General features: G+C 37.4%; 1 protein-coding gene across 7 annotated transcripts in view; it reads right to left on the bottom strand.

Annotated features, from left to right (window-relative positions):
- The window catches only part of HELZ (helicase with zinc finger), a 143446-nt gene that overhangs the window by 97464 nt on the left and 27179 nt on the right, over positions 1-18803 (bottom strand). For all 7 annotated transcript variants that reach the window (XM_043442183.1, XM_043442063.1, XM_043441878.1 and 4 more), the window contains 2 exons: positions 4843-4967; positions 3182-3238 (listed from right to left, as the gene is read on the bottom strand). In XM_043442183.1, coding sequence (XP_043298118.1) covers positions 3182-3238; positions 4843-4967 — 182 coding nt within the window. The remainder of the gene's footprint in view (positions 1-3181; positions 3239-4842; positions 4968-18803) is intronic.

The following is an 18803-nucleotide window of genomic DNA, read 5'->3' as shown; positions in this document are numbered from 1 at the left end:
TAATTTCAAATCTCATCTTCCTTCAGTGCTCCTTGTCTCAAGTTAATGGATTCGCCTTCCCCAAAAAGAGCCAGACTGAAATCCTAAAAGACATCTTGAACCCTCCCTTTTCTGTTCTGCTGAGTAGTTTCCGAATCTTGCCCAGCGAGGTCTAGAATGCCTCTTGTGTCTATCTCACACTCAACCCCACTGCCACTGCCCTGTAAGTGTCTCATTCTACTTGTCTTATCTGCCCCAAAGCCAACCAACTGCCACCTTACTGTACACCAAGTCACTTTTGGTTCTGCCCTCAGCTGCCTCCGTCCTTTAACCGCAATTCTCACACTCTAGCCTCCCTGGTTTCCCACAGGGTGTCTGTCTCCCCTCTCCCTGCCTGTTCTTCTGTTACAGCACTTACTGACCATAGGCAGCCCTGTGGGTACATTAGCTATGCACATCCTGGGTTGGCCCTTCAGACTGTTTTCCATGGCTCTCTCAGCTTTCCAAAACCCACAGACCCGTGAACAGCATAGCCCTCAGTAAACGCTGAACTGAATAACAAGGAGGAAACAGTACCCCAAGACAAAATTTGGAATGTTTTGTACCATAGAAAGAATGTTGTAAATGTTAATTGGATATAGCTGAAACAATATCACCATAATTTACATGTCACTGACTAAATTGGACCCTTTTGAGGTTGGGCTGGAACTAAACCAGGAAAAAGCTTTCAGATTCTCCAACTACTTACTAAATAGTTTTTGAAGACAACTCAATTTTTTTTTTTGTAAAACGAGGACCAAGTTTAAGACTATGTATAAGCTAGCAAATAAATCAGGACGTAACTATTCACATTATGAAGACTCTATACCCACCAAAAAGATGTATTAAACAATCCTTTAAAATGCTATAAGCAAGATCTAAATGGTATAGTCCCAAACTAGCCCTTAAAATATGATTCCAATTACACGGAATTTATAAATGTAAGAGCTAAAAATTCACTTCAAGTATGAATTGAAAGTATCTCTTCTAAAAAAATTTATCAAAATAAATTTACCAAATATGCAAGAAAAAATGCGGGAAGATGTTTTAGTGATGAAAGAAAGCTTAAAGCATTTGTAACTGCTAAAAGGGAAAGACACATGGTGTGTTTTTGAGTCCGCATCTACAACAGTCTGCAGTGGCAGGGTGCGTCTGTGCTGACACTGTAGCTCTCAGCTTGGAAGGGGGTGCGGGCGGGGGGCACTGGTGAACTGCCTACCCTCATCAGAAGAGCTGGTAAGAATAAGAAAATTGGCCACTGTGGCTTTTAGGTTCCAACGTATTGTATTTTTTAAAATACCCTTTTCATATGCTCAGAGCCCAAGACAGAAAGGCAACATCAACAAGCTTCTGATCGTCAATCTTTACTGAGACCTTCAGGGAAAGCAGACATTTCACATTGCTAGAATTCTTATAAACTTACAATCAAATACTGATTTGATATTGAAATTTCTCTCAAGAATATGTATTGTCTCTCTGTTTTCATTAGTCCGTCTTTAGTTTCATGTCTTTATTCTAATCCACTAGCACTTACAGGTTAAACATCAGCTCAGTTCAATTTTTAAATAGCAAATTGTTGCTATTTTTAAATACATCAAGTATAATTATAAATAAGAGTAACACTGTCTGTTAGCTTTTTCTAAATGGCTTTTTTTTTTATTAGTACCAGTTCACTAATCAAAAATACTACTACTCTGGTTAAATAGAAATTATAAACAAAACTTAAGTCACTTATTCCAAAAGTATGGTAACAAAATGAGAGTTAAGTGATATTTTTAACCTTATACAGAACAGGATTATAAATATCAAAGATAAAACTCTACATATATTTGTGTATGATTATCAGATGTAAAGCTGCGAATTCAATTAAGGTAATAAGAGAGATGAACAAGGCCAAAAATCTTAAAACGAAAATCATCTTATTTTATGTTTTCATTTTAAAAGTCTAGAACATTTATAATTGTCTTCTTTTACTTCTTAGAAATTAAAAAGACTACATATATACCAGAGGGAAATGGCCCTGAAGTTAGAGCTTATTGATTTTCAGTTAACTCATAATAAGACTAAGAAAATAATATATTTCAAAAGACTATTGAATTGTAGCAAAACAGTAACTTTATCCAGCTTATGTAACTCATAATGACTGTCTTCTTTGCATACTTATTTGTTGCTATGAACTGTAATGCATTATGAGATTTGAAGTGTGACCTACAGGAGGTCAAGGTTTACACCTGGGTGCTCTTCTCATCCTCTCAGCCTGATGGGAACGCCCTTCACCTCACTCTCCACGACACAGCACTTTCTCAACTCTCAATTCATCTTAAGTGTCTCATCCCCTCACTACCATTCCAGTTATTTTTCCATCACAGAAAGCTCATCCCACTTACCTCAATGTGAATTACACCTATACCTGTGTTTAATTAATTAATTCATTGTCTATTTCCTCCCCAAGACTTTAACCTCCCCCAGGACTAGGACCACGAGTATCTTGTTCAGGGCTGTATCCACAGCACCAAGCATAACACCTGGCATATAGTAGGTGCCAGTTTTTAAATAAATAAGCCAATCAGTCAGTCAGTTTACATGGATTTCCATTTATGATAAAAACTGACAAAAACACCTATTTTTTAAAAAAAAGAAAAAATAAAATGAGACAGCTAAATAAAAATACATTTACATGACTGTATGAGGAACAGAAATTTGAGACTTACAAATCCATGGGCCTTTTACATGCCCTGCTGTCCCTGGCCTTCAACTCATCACCAGAGCATATTTTTGTTCACCATTTACCCTGTTACACATTATTTCCATCACCTAAACTCATTCCATAAAAACATCACAGACTTTTATTAGTTACTTAGAAAATATTTTCTAATAGCCAGATGTAGTTGAAAACCGAAATTTCCCAATCACCTTTCCATTTATTGAACAGAGACGGCTAAAAAGAATTAGGGACAAAACAGAAGGCCTGGGATACACAGACACCCTGAGAGGAAGCAAAGCTCCCAGAATGGGAGCAAGCCTGGCTACAGGAAGTCTAACAGCTTCCCTACCCACTGTTAAAGCCTCTGATGCCCAGTGACCATCCACGTCTTAATACTGAACACGAGCCACTCAGAATAAGTCAAACTCTGCCCAAAGAGATTGGCTGAAATAGTCTTACCTCTGTTTCTGTAAGAAGTGTTTTCAGCCTTGTCAAATCTTTTGTTACCATCCCATTCTGAAAGGGCAAATAAAAAAGGGGGAAACCAAGCAGCATATTAGTTTTTTACTCTGAACTTGACTCTTTGGCTATTTCTTTTTTTTTTTTTTCACTCTTTGGCTATTTCTAAGGTTTACCCATAAAAAGAAAACTAATGCTATGCTCCTCTCCTATCCTCATTACCATTAGAGGTGATAACAAAGTCAACCTTCTATGTGGGAAGTTAAAAAGATGAACCGGACAAAATACACAGTATGCCCTAAAACACTGTATTCATCTTGCATAAGAATTTAAAATTAATTCAATAGCATATTCACAATGAGTATCACTCAAAGTAGGATAAGTAAAAAAGAAAAATAAACTTCAACTTTTTAAAACTCCGTTCCTAAAACAAATAGGTGAACTCAGTTACTTAAGATTCAGATTCACATACAATGATCACACCACCTAAAGATGGTTCATTAAAGCTGTTGAAGGAAAACATAAAACATTAGCTCTTGAGAAATTCAAATTTCACTTGAGATTTGAAAGAAAATTGCTTCTTAATTTTAATTTAAAAATTCAACAGGTAAAACTGTGTAATATGCTCAATTTAAATAGAAAAGATCCTTAAAGATAGAATTATCTAAATAATAAAGAGAAATATTCTTTATCATCTATTTAGAACGAAATACCCATACAATTTGGCCATATTAATAAAATACCTTAGCTTTTATATTCATTTGTTAAGATGGTGAAATAAGAAGATACTATTAAGCCAACTAAACAATTCGCTGCACAATAATTCCTTAGAAAATAACTAAATTACCCTCTGAGATGGGTCATTATATTACACTCAACAATATACAAAGCACTTTCCTAATTTCCTTTTTTCACCAGATATATATTTATCTGCAGTGAAGACACAACTTTGCTCCAGCTCCACAGTTCATGATGATTCAGAAGCACAGAGAACTCATGCAGTAATACAACAAAGTTACATGTATTTTTTTACTTTCATTCTGACTCAAAAAGTATCAGTTTTGTAACAGCTACCAACTGGTGAAAAAAAGTTGTAACATCTCTTTTCTTCCAATTTCTACAGATTGTCAATTCAAGTTCAAAAAAGGAAGCCTTTCCATTAAGTCATCCAAAAACAGACAAAAACTCTAGAAAATTAAATGGTGCATACAAAAATTTATCCCAAGGTCTGAATAGAATGAGATAACTTCATCAGAGCAGTCATGAATATTAACACTGTCAGAAAGAAAAGTAATTATTACTTAGTTTAGATAAATTTAAGCATTTTATACAATAAATGACTAAATTTAAGAAACCTATAAGATCATATATCCACAGAAACATTTTAAAACTCAAAAATACCTTCAGGTTCTATTAAATTATACCTCTAAAGAAAATCACTTTTAGTTATTCTATACTTTCAAAGTTTTAAAAATTATCTCTTAATCACAAACTACATTAATACAAGAATCCAATGCTTAAATATGAGCATGTTGAAAGGAAGTAAGTAGCTACTCATAAACTTTGATTTCTGACAGGACCTACAGGACACAGGTAATACACCTAAGAAGCCCCATGTGAACCCATTTTTGGACACTCAAATTTAGAACCGGTCAACATACCAGGGACTCTCCTGTCAGTGACTTGGCAAGAATGTGGGACACAGGCTGGAGCTTCCCTTTAAGCTGCATGCAGCAAAGCACTGCCTGAAAGGCACCGTCTCCCTTGGCCAGTCCTTCTCCCAGCACTGTCATGAAAGAACAGCCATCGTTAACCACGTGACACTCAAAGCACATGTTTCTCTGTTTTATCATTAGCGCACTATCCCAGGCATGACTATTTCTTTTTTAACTGGACTCTGGTTACTTTACTCTGCTGTGTCAGTTTCTGCTCCACAGGAAGTAAACCAACCATCCATCAACACAGATCTGCTTTTTGGATTTCCTTCCCATCCAGGTCACCACACAGCACCCAGCAGTGTCCCGTGCTGTAGAGTAGCTTCTCATTAGGTATCTGTTTTACACACAGTAGTGTATACGTCAAACTCCACTCTTCCAATTCATCCCCTCCCTTTCCCTCCTGGTATCCATTACATTTGTTCTCTACATCTGTGCCTTTATTTCTGTTTTGCAATAAGATCATCTTTACCATTTTTCTAGATTCCACAAATAAGTGTTAACATGTATTTTTCTCTTTCTGACTTACTTCACTCTGTATTGACAGACACTAGGTTCATCCACCTCTCTACAAATGACATAGTTTTGTTTCTTTTTATGGCTGAGTAATATTTCATGTGTGGGCTTCCTTCATAGCTCAGTGGTAAAGAACTTGCCTGCCAGTACAGGAGATACAGATTTGATCCCTGGGTTGGGAAGATCTCCTGGAGAAGGAAATGGCAACCCACTCCAGTATTCTTGCCTGGGAAATCCCATGGACAGAGGAGCCTGGGAGCTATAGTCTATGGGACTACAAAGAGTAGGGACACAACCTGGCAACTAAACAACAAATGTTCCATTGCAATACGTACCACTTATCCATCCCTCTGCTGATTTGCGTTGCTTCCATGTCCCAGCTACTGTAAATAGAGCTGGGGTTCATGTAATTTTTGAATTATGCTTTCCACTGGGCAATATGCTCAACAGGGGGCATATGCTCAGTCATATGGCCATTCTGTTTTTAGTTTTTTAAGGAACCTCCATACTGTTCTTCATAGTGGCTACACGAGCTTACATTCCCACCAACAGTGTAAGAGGGTTCCCTTTTCTCCACGCTCTCTCCAGCATTTATTGTTTGTAAATTTTTTTGATGATGGCCATTCAGACCTGTGTGAGGTGATACCTCATTGCAGTTTTTATTTGCATTTCTCTAAAAATTAGTGGTGTTGAGCATCTTTTCATGTGTTCGTTGGCAGTCTGTATGTCTTCTCTGAGAAATGTGTATTTAGGGCTTATACCCATTTTTTGATTGAGTTGCTTGCTTCCTAAGAATTTGTCCATTTCTTCCAGGTTTTCCATTTTATTGGCATATAGTTGCTTGTAGTAGTCTTTATGATCCTTTGTATTTCTGCAGGGTCAGTTGTAACTTCTTCTTTTTCATTTCTAACTTTATTGAGTGCTCCCCCCTTTTTTCATAATGAGTCTGGCTAAAGGTTTATGCATTTTAATAATCTTTTTCAAAAAAAATCAGCTTTTAGTTTCACTTATCTTTTCTATTGTTTTTTTGTTTCTATTTCTTTTATTTCTGCTCCAATTTTTATGATTTCTTTTCTTCCACTAACTTAGGGGTTTTTTTTTGTTGTTGTTGACTCTAGTTGCTTTAGGTGTAGGTTAGGCTGTTTATTTGAAATTGCTTGTTTCTTGGGGTAGAATTGTATTGTTATAAACTTCCATCTTAGAACTGCTTTTGCTGCATTCCATAGATTCCGGGTCATCGTATTTTCGTTGTCTTTTGTTTCTGGATATTTTTTAAATTCTTCTTGGATTTCTTCAGTGACCTCTTGGTTATGAAGTAGCATACTGTGTAGTGTCCATGTGTTTGTGTTTTTTACAATTTTTCTTCTTATAATCAATTTCTAATCTCATAGTATTGTGGTCAGAGAAGATACCTGATATGATTTCAAGGTTCTTAAATTTACCAAGGTTTCATTTGTGACCCAAGATGTGCTCTATCCTGGAGAATGTTCCATGTGCACTTGAGAAGAAAGTATATTCTGATGTTTTAGGATGGATGTTTTAGTATATTTATACTATAAATATAAATATCAATTAAATCTATTTGACCCAATGGGTCATTTAAGGCCTGTGTTTCTTTATTAATTTTCAGTGTAGATGATCTGTCCATTGGTGTAAGTGGAGTGCTGAAGCCCCCCACCATTACTGTGTTACTTTCAATTTCCTCTTTTGTGACCTAGCATTTACCTTTTGTATTGAGGTGCTCCTGTGTTGGGCCCATAGATATGTATAACTGTTCTATCTTCTTCAGCTGATCCCTTGATCACTATGTAGCGTCATTCCTTATCCCTTCTGTTGTTGCTGTTCAGTCGCTCAGTCGTGTCCAACCCTTTGCAACCCAGTGGACGGCAGCACACCAGCCTTCCCTGTCCTTTCCTGTCTCCCAGAGTTTGCTCAAACTCACGTCCATTGAGTCAGAGATGCCATCATCTCTGTCACCCCCTTCTTCTCCTGCGCTCAACCTTTCCCAGCATCAGGGTCTTTACCAATAAGTCAGCTCTTCACATCAGGTGAACACTGAACATTTCAGTGTTGATTTTCTTTAGGATGGACTGGTTTGATCTCCTTACTGTCCAAGGGACTCTCAAGAGTCTTCTGCAACACCACAGTTTGAAAGCATCAATTCTTCAGCACTCAGCCTTCTTTATGGTGTAACATTCATGCATGACTACTGGAAAAACCATAGCTTTGACTATATAGACCTTTGTTGGCAAAGTGATGTCTGCTTTTTAATACACTGTCTAGGTTTGTCATAGCTTTTCTTCCAAGGAGCAAGCATCTTATAATTTCATGGCTGCAGTCACAATCCACAGCGATTTTTCAGCCCAAGAAAATAAAGCCTAACCCGTTTCCATTTTTTCCCCATCTATTTGCCATGAAGTGATGGGACGAGATGCCATGGTCCTACTTTTTTGAAGTTGAGTTTCCCTTTATTGAATCAGTTTTACTAAAAACTGATTTTTGCAACTGCAACTGATTTGAAAGTTGCAGTCTCTATATTCAAGAAGGTTTTGTTCAATTACTTTCAGTTTAGACCAACCTGCTCTCACTCCATCCATGTTACAGATCACTCATGTCTTCAACTGACAATTCCAATACATGAGTAACATATCCTTAAGATTGTCTTGAGCACCTTAGAAAACTCCACAGTAAGCCCACATCTCCCTCAGATCTTACTATTCCTGAAACTATTCAAATATGACCTTTGGCAACTCATTTTATCTCTCTGGCCCTCAGCATGGTCATCTGTAGAAGTGAAACATGAAAACTGTGTTGCAAGAATCAAATGATACAATGTCAGGAAAATGTTTTTAAGAAAAACAATAGTTCTGCCAAAGTCTGGATCATTCACATTCTCTAAGCCTGCTTCCTTCCCTGTAAAATGGAGGTGACAATAGCTACCTAATAAGGTTGTGGTAAAGATTAACTATGTTAACTATATGAAATATCTAGCACAATCTCCTCATAAGAGTTCCCTAGATGTTACCTAACCCTCTAAAAATTATAAAATAGTATTGAAAACTTGAGGAAACATCTGAGCTCCTTTTGAGTAACTGGGATATTAAGAAATTAGTTATCAAGAGCTGAGGAATGTTTCAGGAAAATGAAAAAAAAATTTAAGAATATTTCAGTCTCAGATGATTATGTCACTTTGTTTAAAAAGTATTAAACAACATATTTTGCAAACACTTGTCAAAGGTCTTTGGTTTTGTACAAAGTATTAGCTGAATTTTATTTTACAAAAGTTCTGCCATTCTATTGACGTTTGAATGTCTCCATATTAGTCTTTTCCTTTTCCTCTCTCTAAACATTTCAGACAAGAAACACTACTGATGTACTTTCTTTTAATTGTTGTCTTTAAGTACAATTCAGTTTATGTCTTGTAGGATCCCACATGAAGAACTGTGGCAAAGAAACAGTCAACTGTTACAGGTAAAAAGCTATCCTGCTATTGTGTCATATAAAATCAAATTGCAATGCTGCCACTCTGGTACTGTATTATCTTTAACATTTTGAAAAAGCCTGAAAGAATACAAAGTATGGCCTAGTGTACAATAAAATTTGCCTCAGCTATTGAACCTGCCAAAAGAGATGCCATTAAAACATAATCTAATCTTGGGCAACTGTAAAAAAGTTATGTTTCCTTACAAATAAATTCTCTCCCCACCAGCTATCTGTGGAACTTTGTGAGCACACAACTCCTTCCTACCCTCTGAGTTACAAAGGAGAAATCTGAGCACCTTAGCTGTGATGTGAAATTCAAGGCTCTATCCCTTTTCATTCTTAAGTTTTTCTAAGATTTTCTAAGACCTAAAGTGTCTCTTACTTGGAATGTTCTGGACCAGAAAATGAGTAATATTAAAGAAGTATTCATTCAACTGGGCTTCCCTGGTAGCTCAGCTGGTAAAGAATACACCTGCAATGCAGGAAAACCTAGTTTGATTCCTGGGTTGGGAAGGTCCTCTGGAGAAGGAATAGGCTACCCACTCCAGTATTCTTGGGCTTCCCTGGTGGCTCAGATAGTAAGGAATCTGCCTGCAATGCAGGAGACCTGGGTTGAATCCCTGACAGGAAGATCCCCTGGAGGAGGGCATGGCAACCCACTTCAGTATTTTTGCCTGGAGAATCCCCATGGACAGAGGAGCCTGGCAGGCTGCAGTCCATGAGGTCGCAAAGAGTTGGACACAACTGAATGACTAAGCACACACACATGCATTCATTCAACTGCTTCGACCAAAACAGTCTCTGTAAGGTAGCCCCTGGCTACCAAAAACAGAGGATAAACAATTAAAATGTAATTCCCCTTGCCTGTAAAGTATTGCCTGCCATAAGTAAGATCACTTAAAACAAGTTTAAAGTTCAGTAAATGCTGAGTATTAGTCTTGTATTTTTTCAGTAACATGACCATTTTACATTATTTCTCTTATCAAGTCCTTAGTTATTTCTAAAATCTTGTACTGAAGACCATAGCCTAATCAAGGTGGTATTTTTCCAATAGTCTCAAAAGAAATTTTTAAATTACCACTAAACTAAATCTTTGAGTCATTAACAAAATGAACTTACTCACCACTTGGATATGATCACATTCTCCAAACCAACCCATCAGGAACTGAATCAAAAATAAAAATGATGGGGGGGGGGGGTGTGGTGGGAGGGAGGCTCAAGAGGAAGGGGACACACGCACTTATGGCAGATTCACACTGCTGTATGGCAGAAATGAACACAACACTGCAAAGCAATTATCCCCCAATTTAAAATAAATTTTAAATAAAAATAAAAATAGATCCATTTAATAAATACATTAAAAACTTGTCATTTATAAATAAATTCCTTCCTAAATATCAGACATTTAATCTCTGGCCAAAAACTTGTAGCTGAATATATCCTAGGGATGGGGGAGGAGTATATAAACAGACTCCAAATGGTGGAAGACTTAAGTCACCCCAAAATGTCCATTTATAACAAGTATCAGAAAACATGACATAAATCAAAATAACAGTTCTGTGGCAGATCTCTCACCAGTGTCCATGTTTCCAGTTTTTTTCCCCACTCTCCTTCTCCTGTCTCTACCCTTCTCACCCTTGCTCTCTCTTTCCTTCCAACTGTAATACATAATACTTTAAGGCATGTGGGCTGCAGCTTTAGTGGCACTTTATGTCCTTACTACCAAAGTCTTTGCAGATAAAATATTTCCTTAATAAAATGCTTTTGGAAAATGAAAAGCCCTAACAAAATTCAATGCTTGGTATCATTAGACCTCTTCTAAATATTTCACCTTTAGGTTTAAATTCTATAATATACCTTCTCTCATTCTCTTGCTTTCTCTTTTTGTCCCCACATCCCTGCTACCTTGCTTTTACTGCTTTCAGTATTTGGTGCTTCAACCCAGTCACAACAATCTTTGTTATCTCTTTTACAAACTAACCCTTGTGTATACAGTAAACTTTAAAGCTGAGATCTTATTGTATATTCTTTAAAGTACCCTTTCCTTCAACTGCAGTTCAGTGTAAAGGCTCTTGGACTACTTTCTTCTGGGTATTTTCATACTATAGAAAAATAGGTTATTTCTCCTGGCTTATTTTCAGCATTCCAGCTTAAATTTTAGAGCTAATTCAATAACATGGGGCTTCCCAGGTGGCACGAGTGGTTAAGAACCCTCCTGCCAAAGCAGGAGAAGCAAAGGGGTTCAATCCTTGGGGTTGAGAAGACCCTCTGGAGGAGAGCATGGCAATGCACCACAATATTCTTGCCTGGAGAACCCCATGGACAGAGGAGCCTGGTGGGCTACAGTCCCTGGGGTTGCAAAGAGTTGGACACGACTGAGCGACTTCAGTTCAGTTCAGTTTAGTCGCTCAGTTATGTCCGACTCTTTGCGACCCCAGGGACTGCAGCAAGCGAGGCCTCCCTGTCCATCACCAACTCCCGGAGCTTGCTCAAACTCATGTCCATTGAGTCGGTGATGCCATCCAACCATCTCATCCTCTGTCGTCCCCTTCTCCTCCCTCCTTCAATCCTTCCCAGCATCTATCTGGGTCTCTTCCAATGAGTCAGTTCTTCCCATCAGGTTGCCAAAGTATTGGAGTTTCAGCTTCAGCATCAGTCCTTCCAATGAACACACAGGACTGATCGCCTTTAGGATGGACTGGTTCAAACTCCTCGCAGTCCAGGGAACTCTCAACAGTCTTCTCCAACACCACAGTTCAAAAGCATCAATTCTTTGGTGCTCAGCTTTCTTTATGGTCCAAGCCTCACATCCATACATGACTACTGGAAAAACCATAGCTTTGACTAGATAGAACTTTGTTGGCAAAGTAATGTCTCTGCTTTTTAATACGCTGTCTAGGTTGGTCATAACTTTTCTTCTAAGGAGCAAGCGACACACAATGAATATACCTCAACTTCCTCACCACTATACAAATACAAAATTATACACAGTAAAAAGCTGACAACACACATAAGCACAGAAACAAACCTGAAACTTCGTTCCCCAGCATATCATAAAAGGTTTTTATTTCATCTACATGCTTGAATGAACTTTTCACATAAGGCACTGTTAAAACAGTATTTGCAAAAGTACCTGTCATACTGTGTGTGCATTAGAAAGAGAGAGAGAATATGCTGCTTGCAGAGACTTCAACTTCCTCTTCATAAAGAATTCTGATTTTCACGATGCATTTGCTATATAGTTACTGGAAAGTTCATCTGTGTTAACTGTTCAAAAACTGGAAGAAGCTTTTTCTACTTAAAAAGATCAATTTAACTGTATTTTTTTAAATCTAAAACTCTTTCACAGCCTTCACTTCAATGTCAAAAGCCAACATCTTGCAATCTCCACTGTTAAGCACTCTGAAGAAATCCTGACTGTGGGAAATTCTGTGCTAAGACCCTCCCTTACTTCACTGTTTCCACGTCTGATTTGCTTATTTTTCTTAAAAAAAAAAAAAGAAAAAAAAAACTTGCTTACTGAGAAACACCGGCACTTTGCCACTCTTTTGTTTTCTGTGCCCTGTGGGAGACACTGTGCTTTCAGGGGTTCACAATCATCTTGATTTCAGTGTCCTCTTGGTATAGTTTTAACTGAGATTTTTAAAGGGCAAGCTACCACTCATTTTAAATCTTCTCTTTTTATGTATAAATATAATTTTAGCTAATATAAAATTAATGCTAGTATTTATCCCATGAGTGAAAAACAACATGAAATAAATTTATGATGTCACTTCTGACTATAACTGACACCCTGCATAGATAAGAAAAGGCACAGAACAGTCATACGACCATGATGAGCCTCTTGCAATTGAGTTCAAAGGACCTAAGTTCAAAGACTACTGCTTTCTCAAACATCTACACATAGGAAAAAGGGAGTTTCCACACTTGAAAGATAACAGTCCTCAAACTTAACTCAAATACTAAATATTCACTCACTTTCCTGATATTCATTCTATTCCAAACTTAGCATTTTATAATTTAACTTGCTAATCCCTATCAACTTAAATATAAGAACTTAACTTAAAAGAGTTGATAGGCATTAAGGGCAATGAAGAGTGAGAGTGGAGATCCTATTCCACAAAGCCTTGGATTCCTGCTGGAGAACCAACTGTGGTACAGCCATGCTGCAGAACACTTTGTTATTGTTTTCAGTCACTAAGTAGTGTCTGACTCTTTGTGACCCCATGAACTGCAACACACCAGGCTCCTCTGTCCTCCACTACCTCCCAGAGTTTGCTCAAATTCATGTCCATTGAGTCAGTGATGAAGTATCTCATCCTCTGCTGTCCCCTTCTTTTGCCTTCAAGCTTTCCAAGCATCAGGGTCTTTCCAAAGAGTCAACTCTTTGCAGTAGGTAGCCAAAGTATTGGAGCTTTAGCTTCACCACCAGTCTATCCAATGAATATCTGGAATTGATTTCCTTTCGATCTCCTTGCTGTCCAAGGGACTCTCAAGAGTCTTCTTTACCACCAAAATTTGAAAGAAGACTATTTGATTTTGGTATTGACCATCTGGTGATTCCCATGTGTAGGGTCATCTCTTGGGTTGTTGGAAAAGGGTGTTTGGTGTGACCAGTGTGTTCTCTTGACAAAACTCTGTTGGCTCTGCTTTATTTTGTACTCCAAGGGCAATTGTGCCTGTTATTCTGGGTATCTCCTGACTTTCTACTTTTGCATTCCAATTCCCTGTGATGAAAAGAACATCTTTCGGTGTTAGTTCTCAAAGGTGTTGTAGGTCTTCATAGAACTGGTCAACTTTGGCTTCTTCAGCATCATCTATGCTGGGGCACAGACTTGGATCACTGTAATGTTGAATAGTTTGCCTTGGAAAAGATTCAAGATCATTCTGTCATTTTTGAGGTTGCACCCAATACTGCATTTCAGACTCTCTTGTTGACTATGAGGGCTACTCCATTTCTTCTACGGGATTCTTGCCAACAGTAGATATAATGGTCCTTGGAATTAAATTCACTCATTCCCATCCATTCTAGTTCACTGATTCCTAAGATGTCAATATTCACTGCTGCCATTTCCTGCTTGACCATGTCCAATGATTTATGAACCTAACATTCAAGGTTCTTATATAATACTGTTCTTTACAGCATCTAGCTTTACTTTCACCACCAGACACATCCACAACTGAGCATCATTTCCACTTTGGCTCAACTGCTTTGTTCTTTCTAGAGCTATTGCCCTCCACTCTTCCCCAGTAGCAGAATGGACAAGTTTTCGACCTAGGGGGCTCATCTTCTGGTGTCCTATCTTTTTCCTTTTCATACTGTTCGTGGGGTTCTCATGGCAAGAATACTGGAGTGGGTTGCCACTTCCTCCTCCGTAGACCACATTTTGTAACAACTCTTCACCATGACCCGTCTGTCTTGGGTGGCTCATAGCCTCATTGGGTTACGCAAGCCCCTTCACCACAACAAGGCTATGATCAATGAAGGGGCTGCGGAATACTACTCAGCCATAAAAATGGATGGACTATTCATACAGTCAAAAACTTGGATGGATCTCAAATACACGGTGAGAGGGAAAAAGTTATCTTAAAAAGGTCACAAACAATATGGTTCTATTGTGTGTTCTTTTCAAAAGGACAAAACTATAGAGATGGAGAACAGATTAGTGGTTGCCAGGGTTACACAGGGAGGTAGGACCATGAGTGTAACTATACAAGGTAGCACAAAAAAAGGTCTTCACGTGATGGAACAGTTCTGTATCTCGACTGTGCTGGTGGTTTCATGAATCCACACACAGTAAAATGACATAGAATTACACATAGTCATTGAACCAAAGTCAACTTCCTAGTTTTGATATTATACTATGGTTACATAAGATGTAACCAGTGGGGGGGAACAGTACATGGGATCACTCTGCACTATCTTTGCAACTTCCAGTGACTCTGCAGCAACTGGATCTAAAGAATAAGAAATATTACTGGAACAATTCTACTATTCAAAAGTCTTAGCAATAGGAAAACCTGGCTTAAAGATCCAAATTCTTGTCCAACTCTACTAATGATTATCAATGTCACCCTAAGCCTCAGTTTGTTTTTTTTTTTAATCCTTTCTAGAATATAAAATACCCATATACCTTTCCTCCCCCAAATTTATTATACTAAACAGAATAATGTCTATAAAACTCCAAAGAATACACAGATTATAGCTTAGGACAGATAAAAGAGAAGGAGCACGGCCTTTCAGATCAGAAAGACTTCACTTCAAAACCACAGTCCAGTTCTAGACAGTCTCTGTGCTCTTAAGCAAGTTACTTAATCTCACTCATCACCTGTAAAATTGGAATAGTATTACAGTATGATTAAACAAACTATTTCAGAGGGTCTGACTCAGAGAAAATCCTGAATAAATATTATTACCCTTATTAACTATTTTTCAAAAAAAAATGTTTAATTACCATAAAATCTATTTAATGAAAACTCTTCAGAGAAAAAGAAAAGTGCAGAAGGTTCAATCAATCACGTATCAATTTGCCTTTTTTAGGTCAGTCAGCATCTATTCAACAGGGCTTTTTGGTTACTGAATCACTTCACAGGGGAAGTATTAATATAATAAATATCAATAGATGCCCCAAACTCCTGTTTGTATTAATTTCTTAAATTAATGACACTCTCAGCTAGGGCTTAAGAATCTTGCAGCTGTATGAAAAATATCCAGTTATAATGATTGAGCTTGACTTACATATTACATGTAGCACAAATCTCTTTCAGTTGCTAAGACAACCGTTTGATTTCATTTTCTCCATTTACCTCATCCTATTTTGTTAGTGTAAAAAACGTGAGTTTCCTATATGATGAATATTTCAAAAGCACAAGAAAAATCTTTATTTTATGGAAGTTTTCATGTTATGCCAAATACAGCTTATGTTCAGGTAATGAAACAGATTTACTCAGACTTACTCATTGCCACTGGCTTGACAATCCTCACTATCCAGAACACACCACCAACCTCAGAACTAACCTCTCTGAACTTAAAGTCTCTGTAGTTTATTTTCAAGATGCCCTTGAGTCCTCACTCAGAATCTATTTATTTAAGCAGAACTCCAACTTTCAAATCTTATGACTTTGATTAGTTCCTGCCTTAAACAAATCAGCCATTAAAAAAAAAAAAAAACACATTTTGGGGACAATCAGGTAAATCTGACTATGGATTGGGTTTTGGATATTAGGGAATTATGGTCACTTTTATTAGGTTAGTAATAAGACTGTGGTTATACAGTTATGATCTTATTTATTACAGATGCATACTGAAGTATTTAGGAATAAATATCATGGTATCTATAAATATTTTTAAATAGTTCAGAAAAAAATTAGTGAAGTAAATATGGCAAAAGATGACAACCTAAGTTTCAAGAATATGAATGCTTATTATACTATTTCCCCTAGTTTCTACTTGTAAGTTTTTCATAATAAAAAAGAATTTAAATTTTTTAACTCCATGACAAAGACTGTCTGTCTGGTTTCCCATCCCTGTGTGAGAAAGCAAAATTAGGGTCAGAAGCAGCGAGTGGAGGGAGAAGCGGGGAGGGTAGCTGCAATGAGGCCTGTTGAGAGCTGCAAGGAATGCAAGCTGATCCTGACAGCAAGGGATCCTGCAGTACCTCAAATGCAAACAAGGTCTAGGGCCTGCAGAGGGAACCGCTCGGGCACCCAGCACACTAACCAGGATAATAATTAACAGAGGCCAAGACTCTGGTCTTGTTTTTTATTACTAACTGACTGCCTAACCGTGGTATTTTATCTTATATAAAAATAACCTCGCTGTACACCTGAAACTACAGTAATACTGTAAATCAACTATTCTTCAAAAAAAAGTTACCAACAGGGGAGAGAAAAAAATTATATATAATATAAAAGCAGAACTCTACAACTAGCAATATATACACAAAAACTTTTGACAATATTTCCAAATGTCTACTTCAAATGAACAACTTTACATTAAGTAAGCATTTCCATGTTCTTACTTATCACATAAATGGTAACAAGGAATGCACAGAATGTAATCATTGAACCATTATTGCAAGCTAACCAATTTCCCCCTTTTCCACACAGCACTGCAATGAACACCATTCCACAGACAATTTTTTCCTTGTTTTGAAATATTTACTTGGGACAGTGTCCCAGAACTGAGATTAGTGGGTCAAAGGTATGAACATATTACCAAGCTGTATTCTGCTTCATACCGCGCCCCCGCCCCCCCGACCACCACCACAAGCATACACTCATTTCACTGCAACCTTATCTGAGACAGTGGTTTTCTCCCTACATTACAGAAACAGAATCAGTACACAAAAACTGCACGTAACTAATGTATACAATCTAATGAGTTTGGACATACATATACTTTCTTTTTTTTTTAATTTTTTTTTATTTTTATTTTTTCATACATATACTTTCATGTTACTATGATCACAATCCAGGTAACAGACCTATCCTTCATCTCCAAGGTTTCCAGGTTAAATTTTTATATTGTTAATTCAGCAGTTGTAAAATAATAGCTAACTTAAAAATGCTCAGTAAAACAATTAACAAAAAATGCAACACTCTTCCATGTGCTCCTGCACGAACAACATTTACTCTTCCACAACTTTTTGCAAGTCATTTAATCTCCTGGGACTTTGTACGTCTCCAAAAAATGAAAAGTATAAACCTCGTTAGTACTCAAGGAAGCGAAAATTAAAGAGGTCATTTCTCACACATGAGATTGTCACAATGTCAAGACTGAGAGGTTCCAGTTACTGAGATCACAGGAAACAGGCATTCTCACATATTGCTGATATGTGAGACTGTGAAATGAGATATGAGAATTTTTCATAATTTTCTAAATTATGAAAAATTTAGGATGAGAAACTAGGGGAAATAGTATAATAAGCATTCATATTGTTGAAACTCGGGTTGTCATCTTTTGCCATATTTACTTCATTTTTTCTGAACTATTTAAAAATGTGTGCATTTGAAACTAATCTGAAAGTGTCTATTAAAATTATATGTATATTTTAACCCAGACAATCAACTTTTAAAGCTTCTTCATCCAGGTATCTAACTGTTAAGACCACCACACAGAAACAAAGGCAGCAGTAAGAAACAATGTGTGGTTATCACAGGACGAGCCGCCTGAACGCCCACCACCATGGGGCAGCTGAATAAATGAAGGCTACCTACACCGTGCACTACGGTGCCGGAGCTGGGGTAAGATATCCATCATCTATGCTGCTATGGAAGAAAGCAAACAATTCTGTTATGATCACATAATTTTTTAATTTTTAAAGAAAAAACCCTAGGTATGTATGTAATGTATTACAAGCATTTTTGCTCACTGTAGAGAAAGGTGAAGAAGATGCAGCACTAATGACACGACTTCCTCATAGGGGAAGAAGGGGTAGTGGGCCCGTCTGTGTTATTTGACTTATTATCTGGCTTGTTAGTAACTTTTAAACGTCTACAGGGAGTAAAGATTGTACTCAGTATCTCTCAAACGCCAGTCATCTCCCAAAGTGCACAATTCTATGAAGCAAGGTTTACAGAGAGGTCACTGAATCGTCAATGTATGGTTCAATGTGTCCAATATGCCACAGAAGTAGGTAAGATTTACATTCTGTAAGGTTTACAACAAAAATACCTAGTACTTTGAAAAAGTTTTGACACAAAAGAGCAAATAGGAAAAGAACTTTAGTTTACGTTAAACACCTCAGTCCTCCTCCCAATTTAGATAATTGAAATATTCCATTACCCAAATCACTGAGCTATGCAGAACTCCCACCAAGAGTGTGTGAGAACACACTCTGAGCCCCTCTCCCACTCACTCCTAGACTCGCTCTAGAGAATGGCAGCAATCTTGAAGAAAAGGATTT

The sequence above is a fragment of the Cervus canadensis genome, chromosome 1 (genome assembly GCF_019320065.1).
Source record: "Cervus canadensis isolate Bull #8, Minnesota chromosome 1, ASM1932006v1, whole genome shotgun sequence".
NCBI classification, from domain to species: domain Eukaryota; kingdom Metazoa; phylum Chordata; class Mammalia; order Artiodactyla; family Cervidae; genus Cervus; species Cervus canadensis.
This window is presented reverse-complemented; position numbering and strand designations above follow the sequence as displayed.